Consider the following 27,421-nt stretch of genomic DNA (forward strand, 5'->3'; position numbering starts at 1 on the left):
AAGGTAGCATTCTACATTTAGGTTAATTATTTAAAACCAGATTTGACCAGCTTTTAAAGGTCCCTGGCTATTTGTTCACATCTTTTGGGTTTAGAGCATTTAACTGTTAGGTCCCTTAGACTCAGCATGCCCTTTTTATCTGTCACTGGTGCTAACGTGATTCCAGCATTCAGACCTCACCTTCAACTCCTGTGGTTTGGATAATCCACAATAATCAGATCTATTGTTTGCAATTATGTACACCTACATGATCCTATATTGTTGCATTATGTAGAAATTTAGGATGCAATATAATACAAGTGTTTTATTATGAAAAATTAAATAATAAATACTATTCTGAGACAGATAAATTCAGAACATTGAAGTAAGTGGGAAGCAATACAGTTTATTAAAGAAATTACACTGTATACAATTATTAACTTGAATTTCAGGCTGGTTAATTGAGACGGCTGAAGGTTCCCTATTATGTTATTTCTAATTTTACATATTGATTTCATTTCATGCCCAATATTTGCCTTTTTTCTGTTTCTAAGAAGATAGCCAAGTATAGTTGTGATCAGAAAAGTGACTGTAAAATTGGTACCTTCTAATTCAACAGATTTGCCTTCCATATATATATTATGGGTCAAATCTATTTTCTTTATTTTTACAGATTAAATTAAAATTTTTACTTTTTTCCTCAATCTTGTTAACACTGCAGAATCAACACAGCATTCGAAGAAAGTGAGCTGGATACTGTTATATCTCATGCATCATCATCAGAATTACTGACAACATTCCAACTGCAGAATCTTTATTACCGCTGTTGCAAAAGTCAGAAAGAGTACAAACTGACTTTTAGATTCTAAACTGAATTAGGGAAAAAAACCCTCTTACTTGTAAATAGAGTATATTTGATCTGGTTTTCATTAACAGACAATAAACACCGAACCCCATAATGACAATTTTACAGCAGCTTTTAGAGAACAGCCATACTATAAGGGTAAGATTTTCTTGTAAAAATCAATGCAAAATAATGACATTTCATGTGCAGCAGCTTTACAGTGCCTATGTCTTAGTTTAGCTTTCTCTGAGTTCAGAGCCAGCAGCAGGACATTTCAAAACACTGTCTTTGAAATGAGTTTATGACACTGTTCAGCCACCATACTAATCTAGGGAAAAAAATGAAGCTAAGAAGTTGCTCAGATTGTACTGAAACTCTAATGCTGCCTATTTTTAAACATTACTACCGTGGCCAATCCTTTTGATTTGGGCTCCCCCCACATTTCAATTAATCCAGATAGCACATGTTAAAGTAGAACATGCCTTGTCTCCATTAGTTTTAGAACATATTAGCAACATATTACACATAGATTACTGCAGCACGAACCACATCTTAGAGGAAGCACATACACCATGATATTTATAGAACCCTCAATTCGATGCATCTGATGAACTGGGTTTTAGCCCTCGAAAACTTATGCCCAAATACATTTGTTAATCTCTAAGGCTTGGTCCACACTGCGGGGGAGGGGAGGGAAATCGATCTAAGTTACGCAATGTCAGCTTCGGTGTCTTCACTGCAGTAAGTAGATGGCTGATGCTCTCCAATCGACTCCGCTTGTGCCTCTTGCCCTGGTGGAGTACTGGAATCAACGGGAGAGCGCTTGGCGGTCGATTTATCACGTCTAGACTAGACGCGATAAATTGACCCCCACTGGATCGATTGCAGCCTGTTGATCCACCGGGTAATGTAGACAAGCCCTAAGGTGCCACAAGGACTCCTCGTTGTTTTTGCTGATACAGACTAACAAGGCTACCACTCTGAAATCAATTCAGAAAAGCATCCCTATTCAGAGAGGACACTTACCACATGTTTAAATCCCATTGATACGAAGTCATTTAAGTTTCGTGCTTAAATGATTTCCTGAACTGGGACAAAAGAAAAGACGATGGGTGGTCTTGTGGCTAAGGTACTAGACTGGGACTTGGGTTCACTTCTCAGCTCTGCCACAGAATTCCTGTGAGATCTTGGGCAAGTCACAATCTCCATATAACAGGTTCCCCTTCTATAAAATGGAGGTAATACTTCCTTTTACCTACCCTTTGTCTATCAATTTAGACTGTAAAAGCCTCGAACTAGGGATGATCTATTAATGTGTACTTGCCCCAACAGAATGAGGCCCCAATCTAAGATGAGGTCCCTAGATACTACTGTAATACAATTATTAATCAGAATTAGTATTATCATAAAAAGGCTTTAAATAGCATACTTTCATCCCAAAGCACTTTACAAACTTTACATATAGCAATCACTTCACTAACAAGGAAATGCAGCCACCCCTGTGGTGGAACATGGCAGCTGTTAAAAGTGCACATTAAAAATATATAACAGTTTACTAAAGGAGGATAAGAAGTCTGCCATATCCAATTGAAAATACTGTATAAGTATGTTTTTTTATTTCTTCAACTGGATGTACAAATTCTTTGACATGACCATTTTCAAGATAAATTATTCTGGTAACATGACTAGGCAGAAATCCAAAAAGGAGCAAATCCAAGATCAGTGATTTTTACTACTACCCGCCGAGTTGTCCTGAAGGATTATTTTTTACAATCAGCATATGTACAGTAATTTACAGAAAAATTGGAGGAAATAAGACATTTTGAGGGAGATTTTCAAATATTTTCATTGACAGTTACATGCCTATTAGTCAGTTGTGCCTTTGAAAAATCTCCCTCATCATGACTAGCAGTTTTCTAATCCAAGAAAGTAAGTTAATAAAAATCTAGGAGACAGGATCTACTTGTCTGGCCACGTATGTTGAAAAATTGGAAATTTATGAAGACATTGAAGGTGGTTACTAGGTCATAGTTATTAAAGTTACAAATAAAGTTATAAGCTATACTTACTCTGTAGTATATTATGGAAAATGTAGCTTTACTTTTTATTTTGTATTTGTTTTGCTGAAGCAAATAAAATAATAAAAAGCAAAAAAAAACCAAACCCCAAACCAATACTCAAATAGAAGTTAATTACTCAAGAAGACTAGTCACACAGAGCTCAAGCAACTGCTATTCTGATTTATCTGGAGCTGATGAAACATACCCTCTGTAACAGGGGTTTAAAAACACTGAGACTTTGTATGGCTCACATGTTGCGCAGATATGAATACGATCAATTTATATTTGGGGCTAAAGATCACGAGTCCTGGAGGCAACAAGGCTACTGGGAGTTTTGATCAAATTTAGTGCAGTATAATGCACAGGTACAATAGAAAACAGGGTTTTTTTATTTTTGTTTTTGTTTTTTTTAAATGATAGTAGTGGATTTTGAAGTTAAACAGAAGAAAATAAGATGCTTCAATCATGTGTGAGAAGCATTTCAGGTTTGCTGCGGGAAGGCCAAGACAACCTGAGCCTCCGGGACATACCAGTCCACACTAAACAGGAAAACTCAGGAGGGCAGACTCGGCAGACTGAGGCAGACACTGATATTAAGGCCTGGTCTTACCTAAAACTTAGATCAACCTAGCTACACTAGGTTTTTTCACACTGAAGGCTGTGAAAAATTCTGTGCCCTAAGCATAGTACATAGGTCGACCTTACCCATAGTGTAGATAAGGCTAGGTCAACAGAAGGATTCTTCCACTGACCTAGCTACCTCCTCTTGGAGAGATGGATTACCCACATCAACAGAAAAACCTCTTCCACTGATGTAGTCATACCCTTAGACATCTGTTAGTTTCTCTGGCCCTTAGTCCTTCATACAAAAAGTTCCTTAGCAGAGAAGAGGCAGACCAAGGAGCCTGCAAATATATAATGTCCTCTACCCTATCTGGTCCTGGCCTCCTCCTGCCATGGTCTGTCAGAGGATATTGCCCTGGAGAAGAGTTTTCAATAGCCAAGCTCCCTTCAGAGGAGCAGTCCTCTAAACCAGGCACTTATGCTATGCCACACTTACCGCAGTACACTTATGCTATGTCCACACTACCACAGTACTACACATGTAGCTACACGCTGCAGTGAAAGGCAGGCTGTGTTCACAGTTGTCACTGTGGCAGTGAAAGGCTCCAGAAACGTGGAGACATCAGGGAAAAGCTCCAGCGGCACCTTTCACTGTGGCAAGGAAAGGCTCTGGAAGGGGCAGGCAGTGGGCAAAGGCTCCAGCACTGGAGAGCTGCCAGAGCTTTTCCTCATTGCTGGAGCCTTTCATTGTAGCAGGGAAAGGCTTTGGCAGTGAGGAGGCAGCAGGACACTACACTGCTAAAAACAGAAGTGTAGATGTGCTTGGGTGTGTAGAAAGCTATGTAGGGTACATACCCGGGGGGTCAGATGTGTAGGACATTCTACTCACATAAGCCATGCCGCACCACTTACGCTGCTATTTATACCCACGCTAGCTGGGTGTGCAGAGTCTGTACTCTATATGCATAAGTATAGATACACATTGAAACGATCTCTTGTAGGTCTGAAAGGAAGACAAAAATCAATGGGGATGTCACTTGGGAGGCTGCATCTGAATGGAGAAGAGTCTCTTCGATGCAGTTGCTGATCAACGGGTATCAGTTGAAAAATTATCTGTAACTAAAAATTAAAGCCCTCCTATACTGGAGGGAAACTCAAACTTTGGTGCAAGAGTGCTTTAGACCTCACCTGATGTACCCAATAACAGAAAAATAATTAGCATTATTCCAACATATAAACTATATAAAATTGCCATGTTGTCATATGACTTTTTCAGCCAATGATAATCCAGGAATTCTCATTGCCAAAATCTACAATAGACCAAATTCTGTTCTCAGTTACACCAGTAAACACTATTGTCGACAGTATGGGCAGAAGTGGGGGCAGGAGTTTGGCCTAAATTTATACTATTAAGCATTTTTATAAGGGCCACCACTTCAGGACAAACATTAGGAGCTTAATATGGGTGTTTAATATCATCCAACTAAGGGGCTTTTCTTAGTATTAAAATGATATTTGATTGAGTTGGGTAGATCTGCCATTTTTGTGCAAAGAGGCTTTTTAGATTTAGCTCTTATGTTTAAATGCATTTCATTCCAATCCTGGAAATCATGTGTGATGAAACGTTCATCAATGGATGATGTTTAGACTAATTTAATTTTGGAAGAACAATGAATCCCCTTCTGCCCTTGCTCTTTTACCCTAGTTATGAAGGTATATACAAATCATAACAGAGAATGTCCAGTAACAGAAAAGCATCATTACAACACACAAGGAATAAAAGCCTGCTCTATGTACAGATGACCTTTTGTTATTCTTGGCGTTAGCACTGATCTCTGCACCCAGTGTGATTTTGGCAGTAGACAAATTCAGGTATATCATATGTCTGGTTACAAAATAGATTACCATGAATCTGAAATTCTGCCTTTACATTCCATAGGGGTATGCAAGAGCAACTGGAGCCATACTTCATTTGCAGTGATCTTACTAAAAGTGAAAATATCTTGGCACATATCTAGATCGAAAATTGGTTTCCTTGTTCAAATAACACTTTGTACCAAGTCCAAGAATAGGAAAAGTGAGAAATGGAAAAAAGAGGGTTTAACAAGAAATCTGGGTATTTTAATGTCATTAAAATGAACTAACTTCCCTAACTAGACTTTTTGTTTTTCCTGACCATTTTTGAGCTAGAAAACCACTTCTCGTTATTTATAAAAGTATTATTCCTGAGGTATTTTTGGAAAGGTTTAAAAAAAAAAAAAAAGAGTCTGGACCAGATTCATAGATTCCAAAGCCAGACCACTGTGATCATCTAGTCTGACCTCCGGTATAGCACAGGCCATAGAACTCCCTCAAAATAATTGCTAGAGCAGATCTTTTAGAAAAACATGCAATCTTGTTTCAAAAATTGTCAGAGATGGAGAGTCCACCATGACCTTTGGTAAAATCTTCCAATGGTTAATTATTCTCACTGTTTAAAATGTATGCCTGATTTCCAGTCTAAATTTGTCAAGCTTCAACTTCCCACCATTGGATCATGTCATATCTTTTTCTGCTAGACACTAAACTCATGATGCCACATAACAAATAATCTAGTTAGAGACAATTTGTAAATAGCTAATATTTAACCCCTGGGTTACAGAAAAGTAGCACATTCACAATGCGTTTGGGGGACCCACCTTACAAGGTACTTAAACATCCTGACTTACATGGGAAATGAGGATGCTCAGTAGCTCACAAGTTCTGGGATATGAAAGAATAGCAGAAATTGAAAGTCTCATTTCCATCATCTTTTCTTGGACTCTCCAAGGTGTGAAGCAAATACATAACCTTTGAAAAGCCAGGATCTACAAAATGTCCACGTATTTAAGAACACGTATCCCTCTACACTACATTTACTACACATACCTCTTTGGTAGTTGACTTGCATTCAACTGAAAATATGATAATTGTCAAGATGCTAATGCAAATGTTTGTTGGTGGTCAACAGGGGACATCCGCTTTATCTCCCTCACTCTATTATCTCCAATGATCCTAAGCCATGAAAATACGGTAGGGGGGTGGAACAGACTGGCGAAAGTCATATGTCTCATCCAGCATGCAGAGTGTACTGGCCCTTTATTTCGAATACACAGCAGAACTGTGATCAGTAAAATGATTCAAACACATTTTATTTTGACCACCTTGCAAAAAACAAAGCAGTTTATGGTCAAACCAGCTCCCAAATATTTTACGGGACCTTATGGAATAATTAACCCTTTTACAATAAAATACATCGTTCTCTCTCTTCCATATTTATGACTATGGAAAATAAAAGTCAATGACACCAAAAAGGAAAAAAAGGGTGCTTGGTAATATCATTTTTCTTGGTTGAAACGTAAACATTTTTTATAAAACACTTCAAACTTGATAAAACTTGGCAATATTTCTAACTTGTGTTCTCAACAATGGTTGAGAGTTGGCAGTTGGAAAGACACACTAGTTATCAAATTATTACTCCCCCTATCATGAGGTATAAAACTCCTGAGAGACTTTGTAATGTTGATACTGGATCTAACATACTGCTCATTATGAAGCAGGTTTAATCTGAAGTTTCTCAGATACTTTTAGCAGCTGAATATACAAGAACAAGAGTGCAAGAAATTAGAATTAAGACTTCCAGACCTTCTGATTAAACAGTGAACCAAGCAGTTATGACGGTTTATAAATGGAAAAATTAATTGACCATATGAAGGGACACTGACATTCAGATACATGTATGCAACTTTCACTGACAACAGTGGGATTTGTGCAAATATCTCAGAGAGCTACCTTGGCTATAGGTACCAGCTATAGGCAACAATATTTCTTCCATTTCTGTTTTTCTTTTGGCTGTCTAAAATACCAAGCAATATCTTCTGTTTACTTTTCACAAGATCAATTTTTTGTTTGTTGCAGACTGAACCGCTGTTATCCATTATATAACTATGAGTCAGCTTCTGATCCCCTTACACACTTTGAACAGTACCTTACTCCTCAAGAAGTCCCACTGGAGACAATGGGGATTATTCGAGGAGGAGTCAATGGGGATTACTCATGGAGTACGCTGTACTTGAGTAAGGATAGAAAAATTTGACCCAGTATTTGGACACTGGCAGTTATATGGTTTTACGGATGGGTGATTTTGTAGCTAAAGTACAGAACAGAGATTATTCAAAGCTCTGGTACAGACTTCCTTGTGTAAGCTTGGGCGAGTCAATTGGGGGAAAATGTTCAAGGGTGTATAAGACAGTCAGGCACCTAATTCTTTAATGTTTAGGTGCTACATAAGTGTGATGTATCCTCTGTATTAACATAGCTTCATGCTTACCTTTCCTGTCAGGGTGTGCGTGTGATATTAGAACCCCCCTGCTGACATCTCCAGTTGGCACAACTCGTATTTACTGCTGATTTTTACTCCCCTTTCTTTATCTTTTCTAACCTGATTCTCACATACCCTTTTTGTTCTGGGATGTCCTCCAGCAGCATGTAAAGAAAATCCTGGAAAAGGAACAAAAGCACCACAATGAATATCTCTATAAAAGATTACAGTCTGTCTATGTCACTAGCAATAGAATTTAAACAGCTGCAGATAGGAGAACGATAAGGAAGAAATTTATGTCTCATCTATATTATTACTTTGTTCAATTGTTTAGACAATATATATTTTGTCTGTCAGTTTTCCAACCCAGTCAAGCTGAAAGGTTTTACAAGTTAGAAGAAAAAGAACCTGAAAACACTGCTCATTGTTTTAACACAATCCTACATTCTGTTTTTATTGAATCTATTGCACACAACAACAAAACTACATTAAAAGAACTTTAATTAAGGTTGCAAATTCTAGCACTCAAAACTTAGGAAAAGTTAAGAAATGCTGAAATTAAGGCTGCCTGTGCAACCTAACTTTGGCTTCCTGGTGTGTCTGCATTATGATATAGTCTTTAATTACATATTCACATACTTTTTTCCCCCAAAAAGGCACATCCTTGAAGTGTCAGGCAACCTTAACAATAGGTGTTGCAACCAGCCCTGCCTAGAATAATACAGTTCATTCTCTTTATAAAGTTACCCTTGGCATACCAGAGGTATTCTGGCACTCATCTCTTTAAACATAATCTCAGTCTTTATAACAATCACTTTGATACAACACACTAACTACGTGGGCTCCCACAAGTAGCTTTCAGGAGAGAAGCATTATTAAAAATAACTCTCCATTTTTACCGTCTATTTTTAACTAGCAGTAAATCAAGTTTGTTAATATTAAAAGTATCTTACTGGGGACAGGTCTATTAGCCTAGTGATGCTGTGCATTGCAGAACAGATTGCTTAGTATGATTCCGGAAAGTGAGCTCTTGCTCCCTTGGCAAAGAGCATTGTATTGAAGGCAGAAAGTTTGATTCCTAGAGAATGGGGGTATTCAATAATGACCCTGTTTTGCTGAATACTGATCACATTGTTAAAGGAGAGGGAGTACATAGTTCAAAGCCTCAGTAATGGAATAAACCTTTCCACTTTAAATAAGGTCAAATTCAAGCCAGGTCAGTACTGTTGTCCAAAAGATTTTACCATTTTTTGGCATCATTACAGCTGTGACAGGGATGATACAAATCTGACTGAAAGTATTCATTCTATATAAATGGCATTGAGTAACTTCAAATGTTAATCTAGCCAGATCCCTTGATCTGCTATCTCATCAGTGTTTTATAACCTATTATTAGCTGATATCTCTTGTCCTACTAGTGTTTTCACATTGTATATATTATAGTCTCAGTTACTGTGAGACAAAAATCTCTACTTTTTGATTCTGGCTCTTCTTGGTTTTCCAAGAAGATAATGAGAGGAAATTAAGAAGAAGAAAGACAATGCATATCCATCTATTAACAATAAAGCAATAGCTATCATTTTACAATCTTCCTTGAAATTAGGATGCTTCTATTGTTCTGTAAGTATTATACAAATATTTGATTTAGAATTGAAGTTTATAATGCATGTATTTCAGGGTTCTAAAGATAGGTATTTAGAACTACAAAGAAGGGTAACCACAAATTAGCATCTACACTATATTCTGCAGTAGGTGGTGATAAAGGCACCACCCATTTCCCTAGGGCAGGAGTTCTCAAAATGGGGGTCGGGACCCCTCTGGGGGTCACAAGGTTATTATATGGGGGATCACGAGCTGTCAGCCTCCACCCCAAACCCCACTTTGCCTCCAGCATTTATAATGGTGTTAAATATATTAAAAAGTGTTTTTAATTTATAAAGGGGGTCACACTCAGAGGCTTGCTATGTGAAAGGGGTCACCAGTACAAAAGTTTGAGAACCACTATGGTGTGGTAAACTGTGACTGGGAGCCAGAGAAGGAAACAGGTGGAGCGGGGACTGCAAGTCAGTAAGTGAGGGAAGACTGAATGGGATGAGGAGCCAAGAGGAAGGCTAGAAGTGGCTGGGCAAGGAGATTGGGTACCAGTGGAGCTGGATGAAGGTGTTGGTGTATAAAGAAGACAGATCTGCTGAGGAGCCAGGGTGCTGGTGGATAACTGGGACTGGTGTTTAAGGAGTCTGGGACTGAGAAGAGAAGTCTGGAGACTGGCTAGGTAAAGAGAATTGACTGGGATGAGGAGCCAGAGGTGGAGAAGAGACAGGATAGGGAAAAGGACAAGTTGGAGGTAGAGGACAGAACGGTCTGTGATCACTAGAGCACATTCCTTTCCAGAGCCAGAATTCCAGAATTCATGAATCTCACCATTCCTCTGCATCCGATGAAGTGAGCTGTAGCTCACGAAAGCTTATGCTCAAATAAATTGGTTAGTCTCTAAGGTGCCACAAGTACTCCTTTTCTTTTTACTGCTATTAGTTACTCTATTAGCTCAAGCAGCAGAGATCTGGCTGGTGAGTCCTACCATACTGATTACTCAGGTGGATGTCAAGATGATGCCATACAATGGAATTTATGTTTTTTCAGCTTTTTTTTAAAATGTAGAAAATTAGACACAAAACATTAAATTAAAACAACATTATTAGGGTTGCAAAGTCAAGCACTCAATAGTTAGGAAATGATCCAGGCAACCTTAATTCTTGCTTTTCCTAACTTTTGAGTGTTTGACTTTGCAATCTTAATAATGTTTTTAACATAGTTTTTGTGTGTATGACTATAAATAAAGTGAATGTTCACAGAGTTTATAGCAAGCATATGTGCAGAGAAAGAAGTCTTTAAAAAGCAATGAACCGGAAGATAATCAAAGTAGTCTACGAGCATAGCATAACTTGATTAATTAGATTTAAAATGATACTCAAATATTTTAGAACTAAAATGTAGGTTTTGCTTTAGAAAGATTTTGATAAAACTTGATTTTAATAGATTATTTCATTAAGTTTTAATTTCAATAGGTTGTGCTTGAATATAAACATTCCCTTCACAGTATTAGCAATCAAAAAATGGCAACAATGTGTTAGTGAATGTGAGAATCAGAATATGAAACTAACTGGACATAAGTGAAACTGACATCTATTTCTGTGTTCCAACCAGAATTAAGTGCAAAAAGCAAACAAAGGCTCCAATCCTGCAATCTGCTCTGCACAGGGGGTCCCCTGAGCCTATGTCCAGCCCCATTGACATCAATGGGTATTCACTCAAGCTCAGGGTCTTCAAACATGGAAAAGCTTTCAGGACTGGGGCCAAAGAGTATAAATACATTTTAGACCCCGATTTCTTTGAAAAGCAATCCAGAAGTGTCTATGCACAAAAATGCTCAGACACCGGCATGTCTACATTTCCACCTCCAACTTGCCCATTTGCTCATACAAATGTGGAAGACAGACACATAACTATTAACTTGCAGGTGTAGATACCCACTTATTATACAAAATTGTGGTAACTGTATGGGTATACCTAAGTGTGCATATGTGTGTACATATGTATATACATACACCTAGGCCTCTATTCACTGAAAGTTTGCCTTTTAAAACTTTGTCATAACAAAATCTGGGATTTAAAAAGAGTTGTTTGTTTGTTTTTAAGCAAGACTGTTTTTGTGCCACACCAAATTAGAACCGAAGCAGAATGGGGGAGTAGTACAGGTCCTGGCTATTACTATAGCAGATGGAACTATATGAAAATGAAACTTTGCAAACAACTTGATTCCTAGTGTGTTCTTTTTCCACCACCAAATTAAATAGTACAATTAATTGCACGAGTGAAATCAGGAACTTGTACTCATTTCTATTTATTTCTATATCACTCCATTCATTATAAAATTTTAATTCAAAGCAGCTACTAAATGAATTCTCCCATAGAAAGTAAAACAGAAGATTTATTTTTAAATCCTGCTAAAAGATTCCAGACTTGCTTTACTCATTTGTTGCTACTTCAACTAAAATAAACAAAAACTATGATTAAAAACATACTAAGCACTGGCAATCAAAATGAAGGGAAAAAAGCAAACTGATTAATGTTTCACATCTGAAGTCATTTCCTTGCACCTGCAGCTCTCATCTAGGAAAAATACTACAAATATCACTGAAAACAAGACTTGTATTCAGAAAGTAGATAATTATTTGCATTGTGAGTTTTTACTTTCTCTCTTCCTCAGAACTCTTAATGCTGGGAACGCTTACAATTGTTTTGGACAAGGTAAAAGTAGAACAACACAACATTTAAATTTACCACTTGTGCCTTTGTTTTAAACCTCTTATTGCTTCAGTGGCGACAGAATATAGTACTTATTCAAGAAAGAACCTGAATAAGAAAAGTTGGTAGAAAGTTTTAATTAATTACTTCTAATATCATGTATGCCTAGCTACAATTAAATGCCAAATACCTACACAAATGAAACATTGAAGTTGAGATTCTCAATACACAGAGTCAAGAAATTCAGATTAACCATAACTCTGCCTCCTTGCATTTTTATTACATAGTTATACAACAAAGATGGACCAATAGAAAATACTACTTATGTGTGTCTAGAAATGTACACTGATTGCTACCTAAGGGTAAGATCTAACTCCTACTCAATCCTTCCAGTAACTTTGGCTTTGGCCCCCAATGAACTTCTGAGAAAGTACCAGAAGTGTTGCAATGGCATTGTGGCTCATTCCAACCACCTCTGATTCCCAAACATAGACACTCATGACTGTTCAAAGGATCAAACTTTAGTGTGTCTTTCTGGTGTAAGAAAATACACTCTGATTGATGCATTTTTAAGAAAACATCCATAACTTTATTATTTCAAAATCAAATATCTTCAAACAAAGAAAAGCATGTTTCTCAATCTTGACTAATCACATGGCCAAGTCTGAAGTTTTAAAACAAAGTCTTCTTTGAGTTAATTATATTCAAAAAATGAGTCTTGAAAAATCTTAGATGAAAAATGACATATTCACTCTCAACTCAAAAATGGCTCAACAAATTTTTATCAAACTTCAACAAACATTTGCTTCTGGGATGAGAACAAGTATGAAATGTTTCAGTTTGTGAGAGAACAGCTGGATACATTACCAATTCACATTTTACTGCAGAGCATTGGAGTGAGAGGGGAGATTACTAGTAAATTAGTACTACCACCGCAATATGATCTGGCTAGGATGACTAATAGCTTAATGCATTGGGACCTTCCCACATTTTGCAATATTTATGCAATCCACTAACTTAATTGATTTCCTGTCAGGCTAGTAGATCTAACTGCAACAAGGCTGACTTTTTCTACCCCAGTCCAATACGTTTCCTGCAGTCAAATTAAGGGCATTAACCAGCTTTTTGCTTTCTTGCTATAATTTCCAAAAAAGCTTCCAGCTGGTTCTAACACTAGAGCACTGGTGTTCACAACTTGGTAGCCCTAGTGTAGACAAGTCTTCCACAGTGATTGGTATTTTTTACTCTGTGCCAATTAAAACTTCTCCAAGGAAGTCCAATTGACCTGGTATTCAAAACAGCTGCAAGCAGTGGGAACCTTATCTACCTTAGGGTGCCCAATGTTCCCTCAAGAGGTAGAGCTGCACCTAATGTACACAAGACTAAAGAATGGGTATAAGTACTACTAGCTTGTTCTTTTACTGGAGCAGTTAGAGTCATGGAATAGCTTCCCCAGCTTTCTTCTTTGGCTGCAACAAAGACTTGTAACTCTGCATAGAAATAGTTAGCAGTTAGGCAGCAAGTCTCTTCCCCTCTTCGGGCCTGGCTTTAAAAAGAATCATCTCCTTTCAGAGTGAATCTTAAGGCCACCTTTAGCAGTCACTATTTTTCCTGCACTTGCTGATTACCCAGTTTAACTCAGCACATAACCGCTGCAATGTGCTTGCAATGTTCCAAATACACATATAAGTCCAGAATCTTGAAAGTCCAAAGCAACAAATATAAATGCAGGTTTTGTTCCAATGCCACCTTCAATGTATTTAGATGAAATTATCTTTATCATATCAAAGTCTGATACAGGTACTCGAACCTGAATAAATGGGTGCACATGAGTCAGTCTGACAGCAATGCAACTTCAAGGCACTCAGACAACGCCACAGTGATGACTGCACAATACAGTATATACTATTATAAGATCAGATACAGTATCTCATATCAATTACACTAAGAACCAATTTCTGTTTCCATTGATTTCAATGGAATATTTGCCACTGACCTCAAGGGAGTAGGATTGTATCCTTCCAGTATATACATAGTATTTAGTTTTTACTGCTAACAGCTAATGGGAATTTATATTTAGTTAAAGTTGCAGAGGTCTGTACTTCTGGAGCAGGATGATCTCAATTTATACCTCTTGTTGCCATGAAGTGCTGAATAATAATAATACATACATACATATCACTTGTAGAACACTTTTTATGCAAAGTTCCAAGTTTATAAAGGACAGTAAATATCATCTCCATTTTACAGATTGGGAAAATGGGGCACAGAAGTGATGTGTGACTTGCTTTAGGAAAAACGGAGTTCATGTTGGAGCTTAAAACAGAATCCAAGTTTCCTGACTCGGTGTCCTATGTCCTATCCACATTTTAAATTTCCAAAAGCAGTGATTTAAATAGTCAAACAGAAAATAAAAGTCACTTATTTTTCAAAAACTGGGCAACAAGCACCAGCAGAGTACCTGAGAAAGGATCAGTTGTCCATGAAACTTCTGCACAAACTTTCTTAAAAATTCAAAATATGTAGCCTCTCCAATTCTCTTGGCTAGAGATTGCAGAAGGAAATAGCCCTGGAAGAAATCAGTACCAAAGACAAAGATGATGCTATTAATTAAAGAATACACAAAAATAAGTGTTTATAAAATGTGTTAGTAACATCAGCTTCAGTTAGGTCAGTTTCGCACTCTTACCTTCAAGTAATGAACCTGCATGAAGATTTTTTCTGCATTAAGACCATGTTTGATTATGCATGTTCCAGACTCACTCACTTCTCCTGTGTTCTCTTTGTTTGGCCTAAAATGATTGCAAATCAATTAAATTTTTGATAAGTGAGTAAAGAACTAATGCATTACAAACTTTCATTGCCCAAAATGATGATAATAGGTTGGTATCTTCAGTCACTACTCACTAGTGCATTAGTCTCCATTCTACTCTGGAATTGAATTTGTGCTAAATAGCTTAGCGGTTCTCAGCTGGAGGTCCGCAGCCCACTGCGGGACTGTGAGCCATTTCAGGGGGTCTGCCAAGCAAGGCCACTTGGAGCCCTGGGCCTGAAGCTTGGAGTTCTGGTGCCCTGCAGGGAGGAAGCCCTGAGCTCTGGCACCCCACAGGACTGAAGCCCTGAGCTCTGGTACCCTGAGCCCTGAAGCCCCTGAGAAGCTTCCCCACAGGACTGAAGCCCTAAACTGCCCCTACGGAGCTAAAGCCCCAAGCCACCCCCCACCCCAAGGTGCTAAAGCACTGAGAACCCATCCTGTGGGGCAAAACCCTCAAGCCTTCCATCCCCCGGGGCTCCTGAGCGCCCCCCATCCCAGCCCTGCAGGACAGAAGCACCCCCCTGAGGCTGAAGCCCAGAGCCTCCCTTCCTCTGGCTCTGCAGTTTTTATTGCATGTTGGGGGAGGGGGGCTCTGAAAGAAAAAGGTTGAGAATCCCTGAAATAGCTTAGCTAATGTGAAAAGAAGTAGAAATAACAAGAAATGTATCCCTCTAATGTGATTTTGTGTGTGGCTGCGCAAACAGCTGAGGTTAAACTGAAAGCCAACACTAAGCTGGGATATAGTACTTGCTCTTCCCTCCCAGACGTGACATCATATTGCATGGTATTTAATTAGGAGATACTACGTAGACAGCAGTGTTACATTATGAACAAAGGCAGACAAAAAAAGACAGAGATATTTGAGATGGAGGTATATGGGAAGGAAGGATATTGAACTCATTACACCCGGCTACATATTTCACTTTTCATACCTGAACACAGCTTAACAGTTCACAAGACTACACCTGCAAGAATGAATGGCTTCTTTCATCTACATTTAATACACTACAGAAAAGTATAAGCCTTCCATTCTTTTTCTTCTTTGGTTTGTCACTTTGTGTGCATGTCAGCAAAAAACAACCGGAGCTTTGAAAGAGAGAGCCTGCCACACAGAGCCTTGGGGATTCTCAGTCAGACAGACAGTAATATCCAGAACAAATTCAAACTATGTTAACTCTTTAGTACTGGGTCTTCAGATTGCCAAGCCTCAATAGGCACGACGGAAGTCTATACTAGTTATTAGTGCCTAGCAGTCCTATAAGTTTAATCACAGAGAAGAAAAACTAAAGACAAATTATGCAAAATTTCCCCCTCCTCTGTAAATGGGGTGTTCCATACCACAGCCACAGTACTGAAGTACTAATTCTTCCTCGCCTTCAAACTTCTTTCCAAGAGGTCCCACACAGGGTAGCCAAGGAGGACTAGACAGCACTTCTTTAGGAGTCTATCAACACGACTGAAAAAAATTCTGGAGACTTTAAATATAGTTTTAGTACGAGCGAAAGGTGGCAAACTAGCAGTTCTGGAAACTTCAGCCCTATTTTTCCCCTCCACAAAATAGGAACAGTACAGGCAGCAGCAGTCCAAGCTTCCTTTTAAACACCATTAATACGTCTCTGAGGGACCAACTGACCAACTCTAAGAGTCAAGTCTCGATACTCATTTAAACCTTGGTCTCTGCTTTGATTGCCAAGAAAGATGAATACAAGCAGCTAATTTTACTTAATCCAATGAACAGACAATAAATATTTTTGCTTACTAATAACCAGTCATTATTCACCAAAAGATGAAAGGGACATATCTCATTACTAGTCCTCTGAGCCATCCCCTCCCATAAAGCGTGTGCATGTGTATTTAAGAACAATTAAACAAACAGAACTTAATCCACATTCCATAATTCACATAATTCCATAATACAACTTATCTCAGTGATTCCCAAACTGTGGTACAGGAGAATGCTGTAAGTGGTATACCAGACACTGTTGAAAAGAAATTGTTCAGTTTCAAATCAACAGTGGTTGCATGAGCTGCAGCTTCCCAGAAAGTGGTTGTGAAACAAAATGCATGTGCGTGGACAATTTTAGCCATAATGGGGAAATAACATTCACCAACAATGCCGGCACAGTAGTTTTATTAGCTGTGTGTTGTGCACTGTGGCTGTGCAGATGGGCACTGTGCTCTGGTCTAGTGCATAGCGAGCTGGATTTCTACTGAGCCTAGCCTTCAGCTTGTGCCACATTGCACAGCTCAAGACATGAGGCAAACTTGCAAAGGCCTATGCCACATCACCGGAGCTCCTTTTTTCTGAACAAGAACATGCATACAGTGCTAGTTCAGAGTGTAGGCAAAACTTGCTGCTGCAAGGACTCACAAGACTTAAAGGGCATGCTCCAGGAAGCTGCTGCAGAGCATGCTCCATCTGTAACCTGTGCCTTACAGAGGCTGCAGCCTGATCCCTGCTAGGCTGCGAAGCAGCGGACACATGGGGAATTCTCTCCTGTCTCTGCAGGGAAGTTGGGGATGGGGGTGATTGGTCGGTCTGCTGAATAAAAGCCTAGATGCAGGCCTGGCTCTTCAGGAGCAAGCTGGTCTGTTGCAGTTGGAATCTTCTCAGAGCAGGATGAACCCTTGTGCAATTTGCCCAGACTGCAAGCAACCAGGGGGCGGGGCCCTGCTTGATTGGGAGTCAGACCAGCGGAGAAGCAAAAAAGGCTTCATGGAGGTGAAACTGCCTGATATCCAGGTAATGCTCCTAACTTCCAGCCAAGACACCCCCAACTCTCTACCTCTTTCCCCCTCTGAGCTGCCTTCCATTTTACACACACACACACACCCTTCTCATTAATGGCACTTCCTTTGTTTTCTCCGAAAGCTACTCAAAATGCTTTGTATATAATGTCTGCATCTGTAATTTTCACTCCATGCATCTGAAGAAGTGGGTTTTTTACCCATGAAGCTTATGCCCAGATAAATCTGTTAGTCTTTAAGGTGCCACTGGACTCCTTGTTGTTTTGTGGATACAGACTAATACGGCTACCCCCGGTACTTGTCAAAATGCTTTGTATTTTTCTTGATTTAAATTTTGTAAAAAGAGAACCAGACTGAAATTTGGCTCAAATTCAACAGTAATCAAGATTAGAATTAGCAAGAACTTCAAACTTAAATTAGACAAGTTTAAAAAAAAAAAGATCAACCCATTGAATGTAGTTAAGTGGCATACCAAAAATGTCAGCGGGAGGCTCAGGGCTTTAGCCCTTTGGGGTGGGGGGTGGCTCGGAGCTTTAGCTCCACATGGTTGGGGGGCTCAGGGCTTCATCCCTGCAGGGCGGCTTCTGCCAGGGCTTGGAACCCCGGAGCCTCAGAGCTTCAGCCCCATGGGACACCTGGCAGACCCTCTGAAATGGCTTGCAGCCTCCCCAGTGGGCGGCAGACCCCTGCTTGAGAACCACTGGGTTAGGGCACTTACCTGGGATGGGAGAGACTGAGGCTCAAGTCCTTGCTTCGCCTGATCCTGATCAGGACTTCAACCTTGCTCTCTTACATCCAGGGTAATCTTGGCTATTCTGGGGAGGTCTCTGTCTTGCTCTCTATTTTATTTTTGGTTTCACTCCACATCAGAAAGAAAACAAATATCAAACCCTCACAATTTTTCACTGAACTGTATTCTTGTTTTTTGGATAGCCCTAACATTTTAAGCTTCTTCAGGCATTTATTTTACTCATGAGTCCATGAGTACTTAAGGTAAGCCTATTAATGCCTAAAATAAACATGCACAAAAAGGAGAAATAAGCATGTGGTACTTCAAACATCAATTTTTCAAGCAGCTGGTAATGATCTAGTAAAGTTTGGGAACCAGTGGTCCATCTAACCTAAAGTCATTTTTAATATGCAAGTATTCAGAGCATTACATTTCATACAGAACTAGGAATTATTGTAAATCAAAAGACAGTCCCCATTTTCTAACAGAAACATGCCTGTGGTTCAGCAGAAGTTCATCAAACCCAAAATGTGTTTTTGTGACACATTTCAGGTTTGATTAATTGGCATTTTCTAATGAAACCCCATTTCATCCGAAAATTCCTGGGTCCCACAAGGATCAATTCTCAGTCTGGTCCTATTCAACATCTACATACAGCCACTAGGTGAACTGGTCAGGTGACCTGGACTCAAGGACCAGAAATATGTAGATGATACACAATTCTACCCATCCTTCCCCACATACAATCATACCACTACCATCAAGATAGCCAAGGGCTTGGATCAGATTGGGTCATGGATGAAGAAGAGCTGGTTGAAGCTAACCCTGGGCAAGACAGAGGTGATAGTGGTGGACAGAGGAAAGCATTCTGAAGAGTTTACAGTCATGATGCAGTCTCCTTTGGTTGAAGTACACACCCACAATTGGTCAATTCAGTCTGTAGCTTAAGGAATGCTCCAGGACTTTTCACTGATGCTAAACTCCCACATAGCTGCATCTTGAGTAAGGATCCTATTCTATCACGGAGGTCACAGATGCCGTAACTTTCCAGGACCTCTGTGACTTCTGGGGAACGGCTAGAGCAGCGGCTGGGGTTGGGTCAGGGCCCCTGGGGCTGGAACAGCTGAGAACTAAATTCCCTCTAAGCTGCGTGGCTGTGCAGCAGGCTATCAACAGCCATGCAGGCACATAGCCACAGGGGCCTGGACTGGAGAAGAGAGAGGTAGGGGGCATGCAGGGCTGCAGCAGGGAGAGGCGTCTCTACCCCTGGCCCCAGAGCTGCCGTGGCTAGGGAGAGGGGCTCTCCACTAGCCCTGGGCTCCTGCAGCGGGAGAGGGCTGGGGGGAGTCCTCTCTCCCTGCCACAGCCCTGGGGCAGCCTGCACCCCAAACCTCATCCCTGGCCCCACCCCAGAGCACCGCCAACCTTCTGCCCCAGCCCTGAGCCCCTTCCCACAATCTGAACCCCTCGGCCCCATCCCTGCCATTCATCACCTCCATATTGGTTCACATAACAAAATTCATTCCGCACATGGATGTAAAAATTTAGAGGGAACATTAGTTGACAGGCAGTCAGCCCCAGGCTCACCGGAACAGCTAACCAGTAGTCAGCTGCAGGCCCAACGGCATGTCCCTGCGCCTGCTGGAGCGGTGGCTGGGGTTGGATCAGCCCCCCTGGGGCTGGAGCAGCAGCAGTCAGCCCCTGCCGCAGGAGCAGCTGCAAGTCCCCAGAAGTGCTCTATTTGTCCTCCCTCCCCTCCTACCCCAGGATTATCAGTAAAACTCTGGGACAGGTCATGGGCTTCCATGAATGTTTGTTTATTGCCCACGACCTGTGCCTGAGTTTTACTAAAAATATCCATGACAGAATCTTTATCTTAATCATGAGTAACACTTTATCATCTCTGGTTAGCTAGGACAGTGGTTCTCAACCCGGGGCATGTGTAACCCTGGGGTACGCAGAGGTCTTCCAGGGGGTACATCAACTCATCTAGATATCGGCTCAGTTTTACAACAGGCTACATAAAGAGCACTAGCAGAGTCAATACAAACCAAAATTTCATACAGACAATGACTCATTTATATTGCTCTATATGCTATACACTGAAATATAAGTACAATATTTATATTCCAATTGATTTATTTTATAATTATACGGTAAAATGAAAAGGTAAGCATTTTTTCAGTAATAATGTGCTGTGACACTTTTGTATTTTTATGTCTGATTGTATAAGCAAGTAGTTTTTAAGTGAAGTGAAACTTGGGGGTACGCAAGACAAATCAGACTACTGAAAGGGGTACAGTAGTATGGAAAGGTTGAAAGCCACTGGGCTAGGAGACACCATCCCATCTTGGCGCATGATGACCCAGTGTTAATTATTCAAGCCTTCATCACTTCTCAGCTGGACTACAGCACTGCAACATACCAGAAGCACTCAACACTTAGGAAAGTCCAACTGGTGCAGAAGGTTGCAGCACATTGTCTGAGCAAAGCAGATGACCATGAACACAACAAAGCAATCCTGCACCCCTGACTCTGACTTCCCACAGAATATTGAAACAAGGTTTTGGTCCTCAATGGCCTGGGCCAAGGATATTAAAAAAGGCCATCGAAAGCTCCAGGATGAAGACTCTCGTTGACAGTTTTGTTCTTCTAGCACAATGGAACTCTCCACAATAAGGATAAAGGTCATCCATTGAAGAGACAGAGTTTTTTCAGGGGTCAACCTAGAACTGTGGAATGAATCCCTACAGAAAGAGGAGGTTACTCACCTGTGCAGTAACTGACATTCTTTGAGATGAGTGTCCCTGTGGGTGCTCCGCTGTAGGTGTCGGTGCGCCCCTGCACCGTTGTTCGGAGATTTTTACAGCAGTACCCATATCGGCCACGCATGTGCGGAGCCTGCCTCACATACCAGCCATGTCTTAATAGTGCGCATGCGTGGCCCAACTCCTCAGTTCCTTCTCTACAATGGAGGCTGCCCCAGCTCCGAAGTTGAGGGGAGGAAGGTGGGGAGTGGAACACCCACAGGGACACTCATCTCGAAGAATGTCAGTTACTGCACAGGTGAGTAACCTCCTCTTCTTCTTCAAGAGGTGTCCCTGTGGGTGCTCCACTGTAGGTGCCTGAAAAGAAGTACCTCTCAAGGAGTCTGGAAGGAATACAGTAGATAGAACAGCTCTGCCCACATGTGTATCGGTGATGGGTCCCTGTGTAAGAGCATACTGTTTTGCAAACATATTTTCAAAAGCCCAAATGGCAGCTCTGGACATGACCTTAAAGGGGGACGTTATGTAGAAAGGTCACTGAGGCCGCCATGGATCTGGTGGAGTGAGTCCTGATAAAAGTAGGAGTCACGTTCTGTAGTTGATAACAGAGACAAATGCAACTTGAGATCCAGTTGGAAAGTCAGTGGTTAGAGATAAATGAGCCCTTAGAGCGTTCTGCAATGGGGATGAATAGTTTGTCGGAACGCCTAAAGGTTTTAGTCCTGTCGAAGTAGAAGGACAAAACTCTGTGCACATCCAAAGTGTGCATCGTAGATTCAAAGGAATTTGCATGTGGTTTTGGAAAAGATAGGGAGATGGATAGGTTCATTGACATGGAAAGATGAAAATTTCAGGGGAGTAAGCGCAGGGTGACTTTGTCCTTAAAAAATATGGAGTATGGCGGATCTACCATGAGTACTGCAATTTCTCCTGTGCATCTTGCACAGGCAATCGCTACCAGAAATGCAGTTTTCATAGAGAGATGTAGGAGGGAACATGCGGCTAATGGTTCAAATGGTTTTGGGTTAGGCATGTGTCAAGGTTCCTTCCCCGCTCTGAACTCTAGGGTACAGATGTGGGGACCTGCATGAAAGACCCCCTAAGATTATTCTTACCAGCTTGGATTAAAAACTTCCTTAAGGTACAAACTTTGCCTTGTCCTTGAACCCTATGCTGCCACCACCAAGCATGTTAAACAAAGAACAGGGAAAGAGCCCACTTGGAGACGTCTTCCCTCCAAAATATCCCCCCAAGCCCTACACTCCCTTTCCTGGGGAAGGCTTGATAAAAATCCTCACCAATTTGCATAGATGAACACAGACCCAACCCTTTGGATCTTAAGAACAATGAAAAAGCAATCAGGATCTTAAAAGAAGAATTTTAATTAAAGAAAAAGTAAAAGAATCACCTCTGTAAAATCAGGATGGTAAATACCTTACAGGGTAATCAGATTCCAAACATAGAGAATCCCTCTAGGCAAAACCTTAAGTTACAAAAAGACACAAAAACAGGAATATACGTTCCATTCAGCACAGCTTATTTACCAGCCATTTAAACAAAAGGAAATCTAACGCATTTCTGCTAGATTACTTACAAACAAGTTCTAATACTCCATTCCTGTTCTGTTCCCGGCAAAAGCATCACACAAACAGACAGACCCTTTGTTCCCCCCCGCTTCCAGCTTTGAAAGTATCTGGTCTCCTCATTGGTCATCTTGGTCAGGTGCCAGCGAGGTTATCTTAGCTTCTTAACCCTTTACAGGTGAAAGGCTTTTGCCTCTGGCCAGGAGGGATTTTATAGCACTGTATACAGAAAGGTGGTTACCCTTCCCTTTATATTTATGACAGCATGTTAAGACTAAGGGGAGGTCCCAAGATGGATTAGGCGGTTTGATGTCTGGGTATAGGGTTTGCGGTCCCTTAAGGAATCACTTCATAATGGGATGAGCAAAGATAGTCCTATCGTCGATGGCATCATAGAACACTGTAACTGCAGTCAAGTGGAGTTTGATGGGACTCAGGGAGAGTCCAGAGAATTTAATCTCTAACAGATAGTAGAGGATTAGCAGGAGAAGCATGGGAAAAGGGAGTGGTGTTTGTGAAAACCCACCAGTGTGTAAATCTTGTCCAGTTATGAAGGCAGGTGGTGCATGTAGAATTTGTTGTGCTAAGGAGTACATTTTGAACCTGCTCCGAGCAAGTTCGCTCGGCATGAGAGAACCATGAAGGAGCCAAACCTTGAGGTGTAACATGGTTAAATTGGGGTGGAGCAGTAGACCCTGTTGTTGGGACCAGAGATTCGGGCAGAGGGTAATGGAATGGGTGCGGAAGGTGACATCTTAGTAAGGAAGGGGTATCATGCCTGTCTGGGCCATGTGGGGCTATCATTAGGACCCTGGCTTAGTGTGTTCATATTTTTATCAATAATTTGTGTATGAGTGGTATCGGGGAAATGCATACATTAGGTCGGTGTTCCATGGGAACATGAACGTATCCCCTGAGGAGTGTTTGCCTAGTCCCACTCTGGAACAAAATCTTGGGCATTTCTTGTTTGCTGCAGTTGCAAAAACGTCTGTGATTGAGTATCCTAGTATGTCTAGTACTATATTCTCATTTAGTTCCCATTTTGTCTGAGACACCAGTTCCATCATTTCATCCCTTCTGTTCAAAGGGAGTGAGATTGCGCCCCCACTCCCTGCCTGTTTACATAGAACATGCAGGCAATATTGTCGGTCATTATCCTGACATGTTGGTTTTGTATGAAAGGCAGAAATTGGAGGCAGGCATTGCGTATCGCTCAGAGTTCTAGACGTTGATGTGAAGGGAGGTCTCGGCAGGAGATGAAAGACCCTGGGTAGCGTATTGGGGCATGTGTACTCCCTATACTGTAAGGGATGCGTCTGTAGTTATGACAACCGACGGGATGCCCTGTTGAAAGGGGACCCCTGAGCAAAGGTTGGGAGGCAATGTCCACCAGTGGAGGGAGTCGTAGGCTCTGGGAGGTACGTATAAACGTTTGTTCAGACCATGGACATTCAGTCTGTAGACAGTGGAATCCAGCTTTGGAAACACCTCATGAAGAGGCGAACGTTCCTGACTACAAAGTGCAAGAGGCCATGTGGCCTCAGAGTTGTAGGCAAGCTCATGCAGCCACTTGTGGACTGTTGTACAGCTTGGGAACGAAAAGGTTGATAGTGCTAAAAAGGTGGAGTGGGAAAGATGCTATTCTTTTGCATGAGTCAAAATGTGCTCCTATGAACTCCACTTGTTGGGTGGGAGTGAGTGAAGATTTTCTTTGTTCATTCACAGGCCAAGAGTATGGAAACATTGAACCGTCCATTGTGTGGACTGAATGGCTTTTTGGAGGGTCCTCCTGGCTTTGAAAAGGCAGTTGTTGAGGTAAGTAAAAATTATGATTCGCTGCCTTCTGAGATGAGCTGTTATGACTGCGAGGAGTTTGGAAAAGACACGAGGCACAGTCGAGAGGCCAAAAGTTAGGAACCTGTACTGGTAGTGTTGTGGGCCCAGAACGAAGCGAATAAAACGTCTGTGGGCAGGATGTATGGTCATAGGAACATAAGCATCCTGCAGGTCAAGGGATGAAACCCAATCTCCCTGCTCCAGTGCTGGAATTATGGTTGTAAGAGTCACCATTTTGTATTTTTTTTTATTTTATTTAACGAATTTATTGAGGCATCTGAGGTCAAGAATGGGTCGCCATTCCCCAGTTTTCTTTTGTGTTAAAAAGTAATGGGAGTAGAACCCTTTTCCTCTATGTTGGTCAGGCGCTGGTTGTACTGCTCTTAATTGGAGATGGTGATGCACCTCTTGGTGGAGCAGTTGTTCGTGAGAGGAGTCCCTGAAAAGGGACACGGGGGCGGGGGGAGGAGGGAGAGAAAATGGGCACAGAAGTAGGGATGATGTTTTCTATACCCTTGGTCACATCTTCAAATTTGCTTATTAGTGGGAGGGGGTCAACATAGAACCAATGAATTGGTGCAGCGACGTTGATATCTTGACAGGTTTCAGAGTGGTAACCATGTTAGTCTGTATCAGTAAAAAAAACGAGGAGTATTTGTGGCACCTTAGAGACTAACAAATTTATTTGGGCATAAGCTTTTGTGGGCTAAAACCCACTTCATCAGATGCATGCAGTGGAAAATACAGTCGGAAGAAAGAACATGAAAGAGAATATACAGGAGAACATGAAAAAATGGGTGTTGCCATACCAACTGTAACGAGGCCAATTAATTAAAGTGGGATATTATCAGCAGGAGGGAAAAAAACCTTTTGTACTGATGATCAGGATGGCCCATTTCAAACAGTTGACAAGAAGGTGTGAGTAACACTAGGGGGGAAAAATTAGCATGGGGAAATTGTTTTTACTTTGCGTAATGACCCAACCACTCCCAGTCTTTATCTGAGCCTAATTTAATGGTGTCCAGTTTGCAAATTAATTCCAGTTCTGCAGTTTCTCATTGGAGTCTGTTTCTGAAGTTTTTTTGTTGGAGAATTGCGACTTTTAGGTCTGAAATTGAGTGACCAGGGAGGTTAAAGTGTTCTCCGACTGGTTTTTGAATGTTGTAATTCTTGATGAATAATAGATATGTGGACAGAGTTGGCAACGGGCTTTGTTGCAGGGATAAGTTCCTGGGTTAGTGTTTTTGTAGATCTACACGATCCATTGTCTACAGCCAAGCTCTAAGATACAACCACATTTGCTCCAATCCCTCAGACAGAGACAAACACCTACAAGATCTCTATCTTAAAACTTAAAACTCTATCTTAAAACGCATTCTTAAAACTACAGTACCCACCTGCTGAAGTGAAGAAACAGATTGACAGAGCCAGAAGAATACCCAGAAGTCACCTACTACAGGACAGGCCCAACAAAGGAAGTAACAGAATGCCACTAGCCGTCACCTTCAGCCCCCAACTTAAACCTCTCCAGCACATCATCAAGGATCTACAACCTATCCTGAAGGATGATCCCTCACTCTCACAGATCTTGGGAGATGGGCCAGTCCTCGCTTACAGACAGCCCCCCAACCTGAAACAAATACTCACCAGCAACCACACACCACACAACAAAAACACTAACCAGGAACCTATCCTTGCAACAAAGCCCGTTGCCAACTCTGTCCACATATCTATTCAAGGGACACCATCATAGGACCTAATCACATCAGCCACACCATAAGAGGCTCGTTCACCTGCACATCTACCAATGTGATATATGCCATCATGTGCCAATAATGCCCCTCTGCCATGTACATTGGCCAAACCGGACAATCTCTATGCAAAAGAATAAATGGACACAAATCAGATGTCAAGAATTATAACATTCAAAAACCAGTCGGAGAACACTTCAACCGCCCTGGTCACTCAATTACTGACCTAAAAGTCGCAATTCTCCAACAAAAAAACTTCAGAAACAGACTCCAATGAGAAACTGCAGAACTGGAATTAATTTGCAAACTGGACACCATTAAATTAGGCTTGAATAAAGACTGGGAGTGGTTGGGTCATTACACAAACTAAAAACTATTTCCCCATGCTAATATTTCCCCCCTACTGTTACTCACACTTTCTTGTCAACTGTTTGAAATGGGCCATCCTGATCATCAGTACAAAAGGTTTTTTTTCCTCCTGCTGATAATATCCCACTTTAATTAATTGGTCTCGTTACAGTTGGTATGGCAACACCCATTTTTTCATATTCTCTGTGTATAGGTATCTTCCTACTGTATTTTCCACTGCATGCATCTGATGAAGTGGGTTTTAGCCCACGAAAGCTTATGCCCAAATAAATTTGTTAGTCTCTAAGGTGCCACAAGTACTCCTCATTTTTTTTGTTGACATCTTGGTCACTGACGTTGTCGTTGTTGTTCATATGGTCTATGACACCGTTGGGCAGCGTGGATGTTGATAAGGTTGGTATCTATATTGTCTCCTCCTATTTGCAGCCGTTTGGATACCGAGAGACCGTAATGTCATTCTCAAGTCCTTCATGGAGTGAAGCACATTGTTGGTGTTACTGGCAAATAGTTTTTCCACCACAAAAGGGAGATCTTTGATGGTATTCTGAACCTTGCAAGGAAAAGAAGAGGATGAGAGCCATGAAGCTCGATGCATCACTACTGCTGTAGCAGTGGATCTCGCAGCTCTGTTAGCAACATCAAGCGCAGCTTGTAGTGCAGTACGGGAGATTATTTGTCCACCAGAGACTATGGCTTTAAACTGATGGTTTTTTGCCCTCTGGAATGTCAT

At 41.0% G+C, this 27,421-nt stretch overlaps 1 protein-coding gene across 29 annotated transcripts in view; it reads right to left on the reverse strand.

Moving 5' to 3' along the window:
* The window catches only part of AOPEP (aminopeptidase O (putative)), a 393,415-nt gene that overhangs the window by 152,745 nt on the left and 213,249 nt on the right, over positions 1-27,421 (reverse strand). For 27 of the 29 annotated variants that reach the window (XM_043547078.1, XM_037901726.2, XM_037901723.2 and 24 more), the window contains 3 exons: positions 14,781-14,883; positions 14,553-14,660; positions 7,922-7,965 (listed from right to left, as the gene is read on the reverse strand). The exons of the other annotated variants lie outside the window; for them this stretch is intronic. In XM_043547078.1, the coding sequence (XP_043403013.1) occupies positions 7,922-7,965; positions 14,553-14,660; positions 14,781-14,883 (255 nt within the window). The remainder of the gene's footprint in view (positions 1-7,921; positions 7,966-14,552; positions 14,661-14,780; positions 14,884-27,421) is intronic. 29 annotated transcript variants of the gene reach the window in all.

This window comes from Chelonia mydas, chromosome 5 (assembly GCF_015237465.2).
Source record: "Chelonia mydas isolate rCheMyd1 chromosome 5, rCheMyd1.pri.v2, whole genome shotgun sequence".
In the NCBI taxonomy this organism is placed as follows: domain Eukaryota; kingdom Metazoa; phylum Chordata; order Testudines; family Cheloniidae; genus Chelonia; species Chelonia mydas.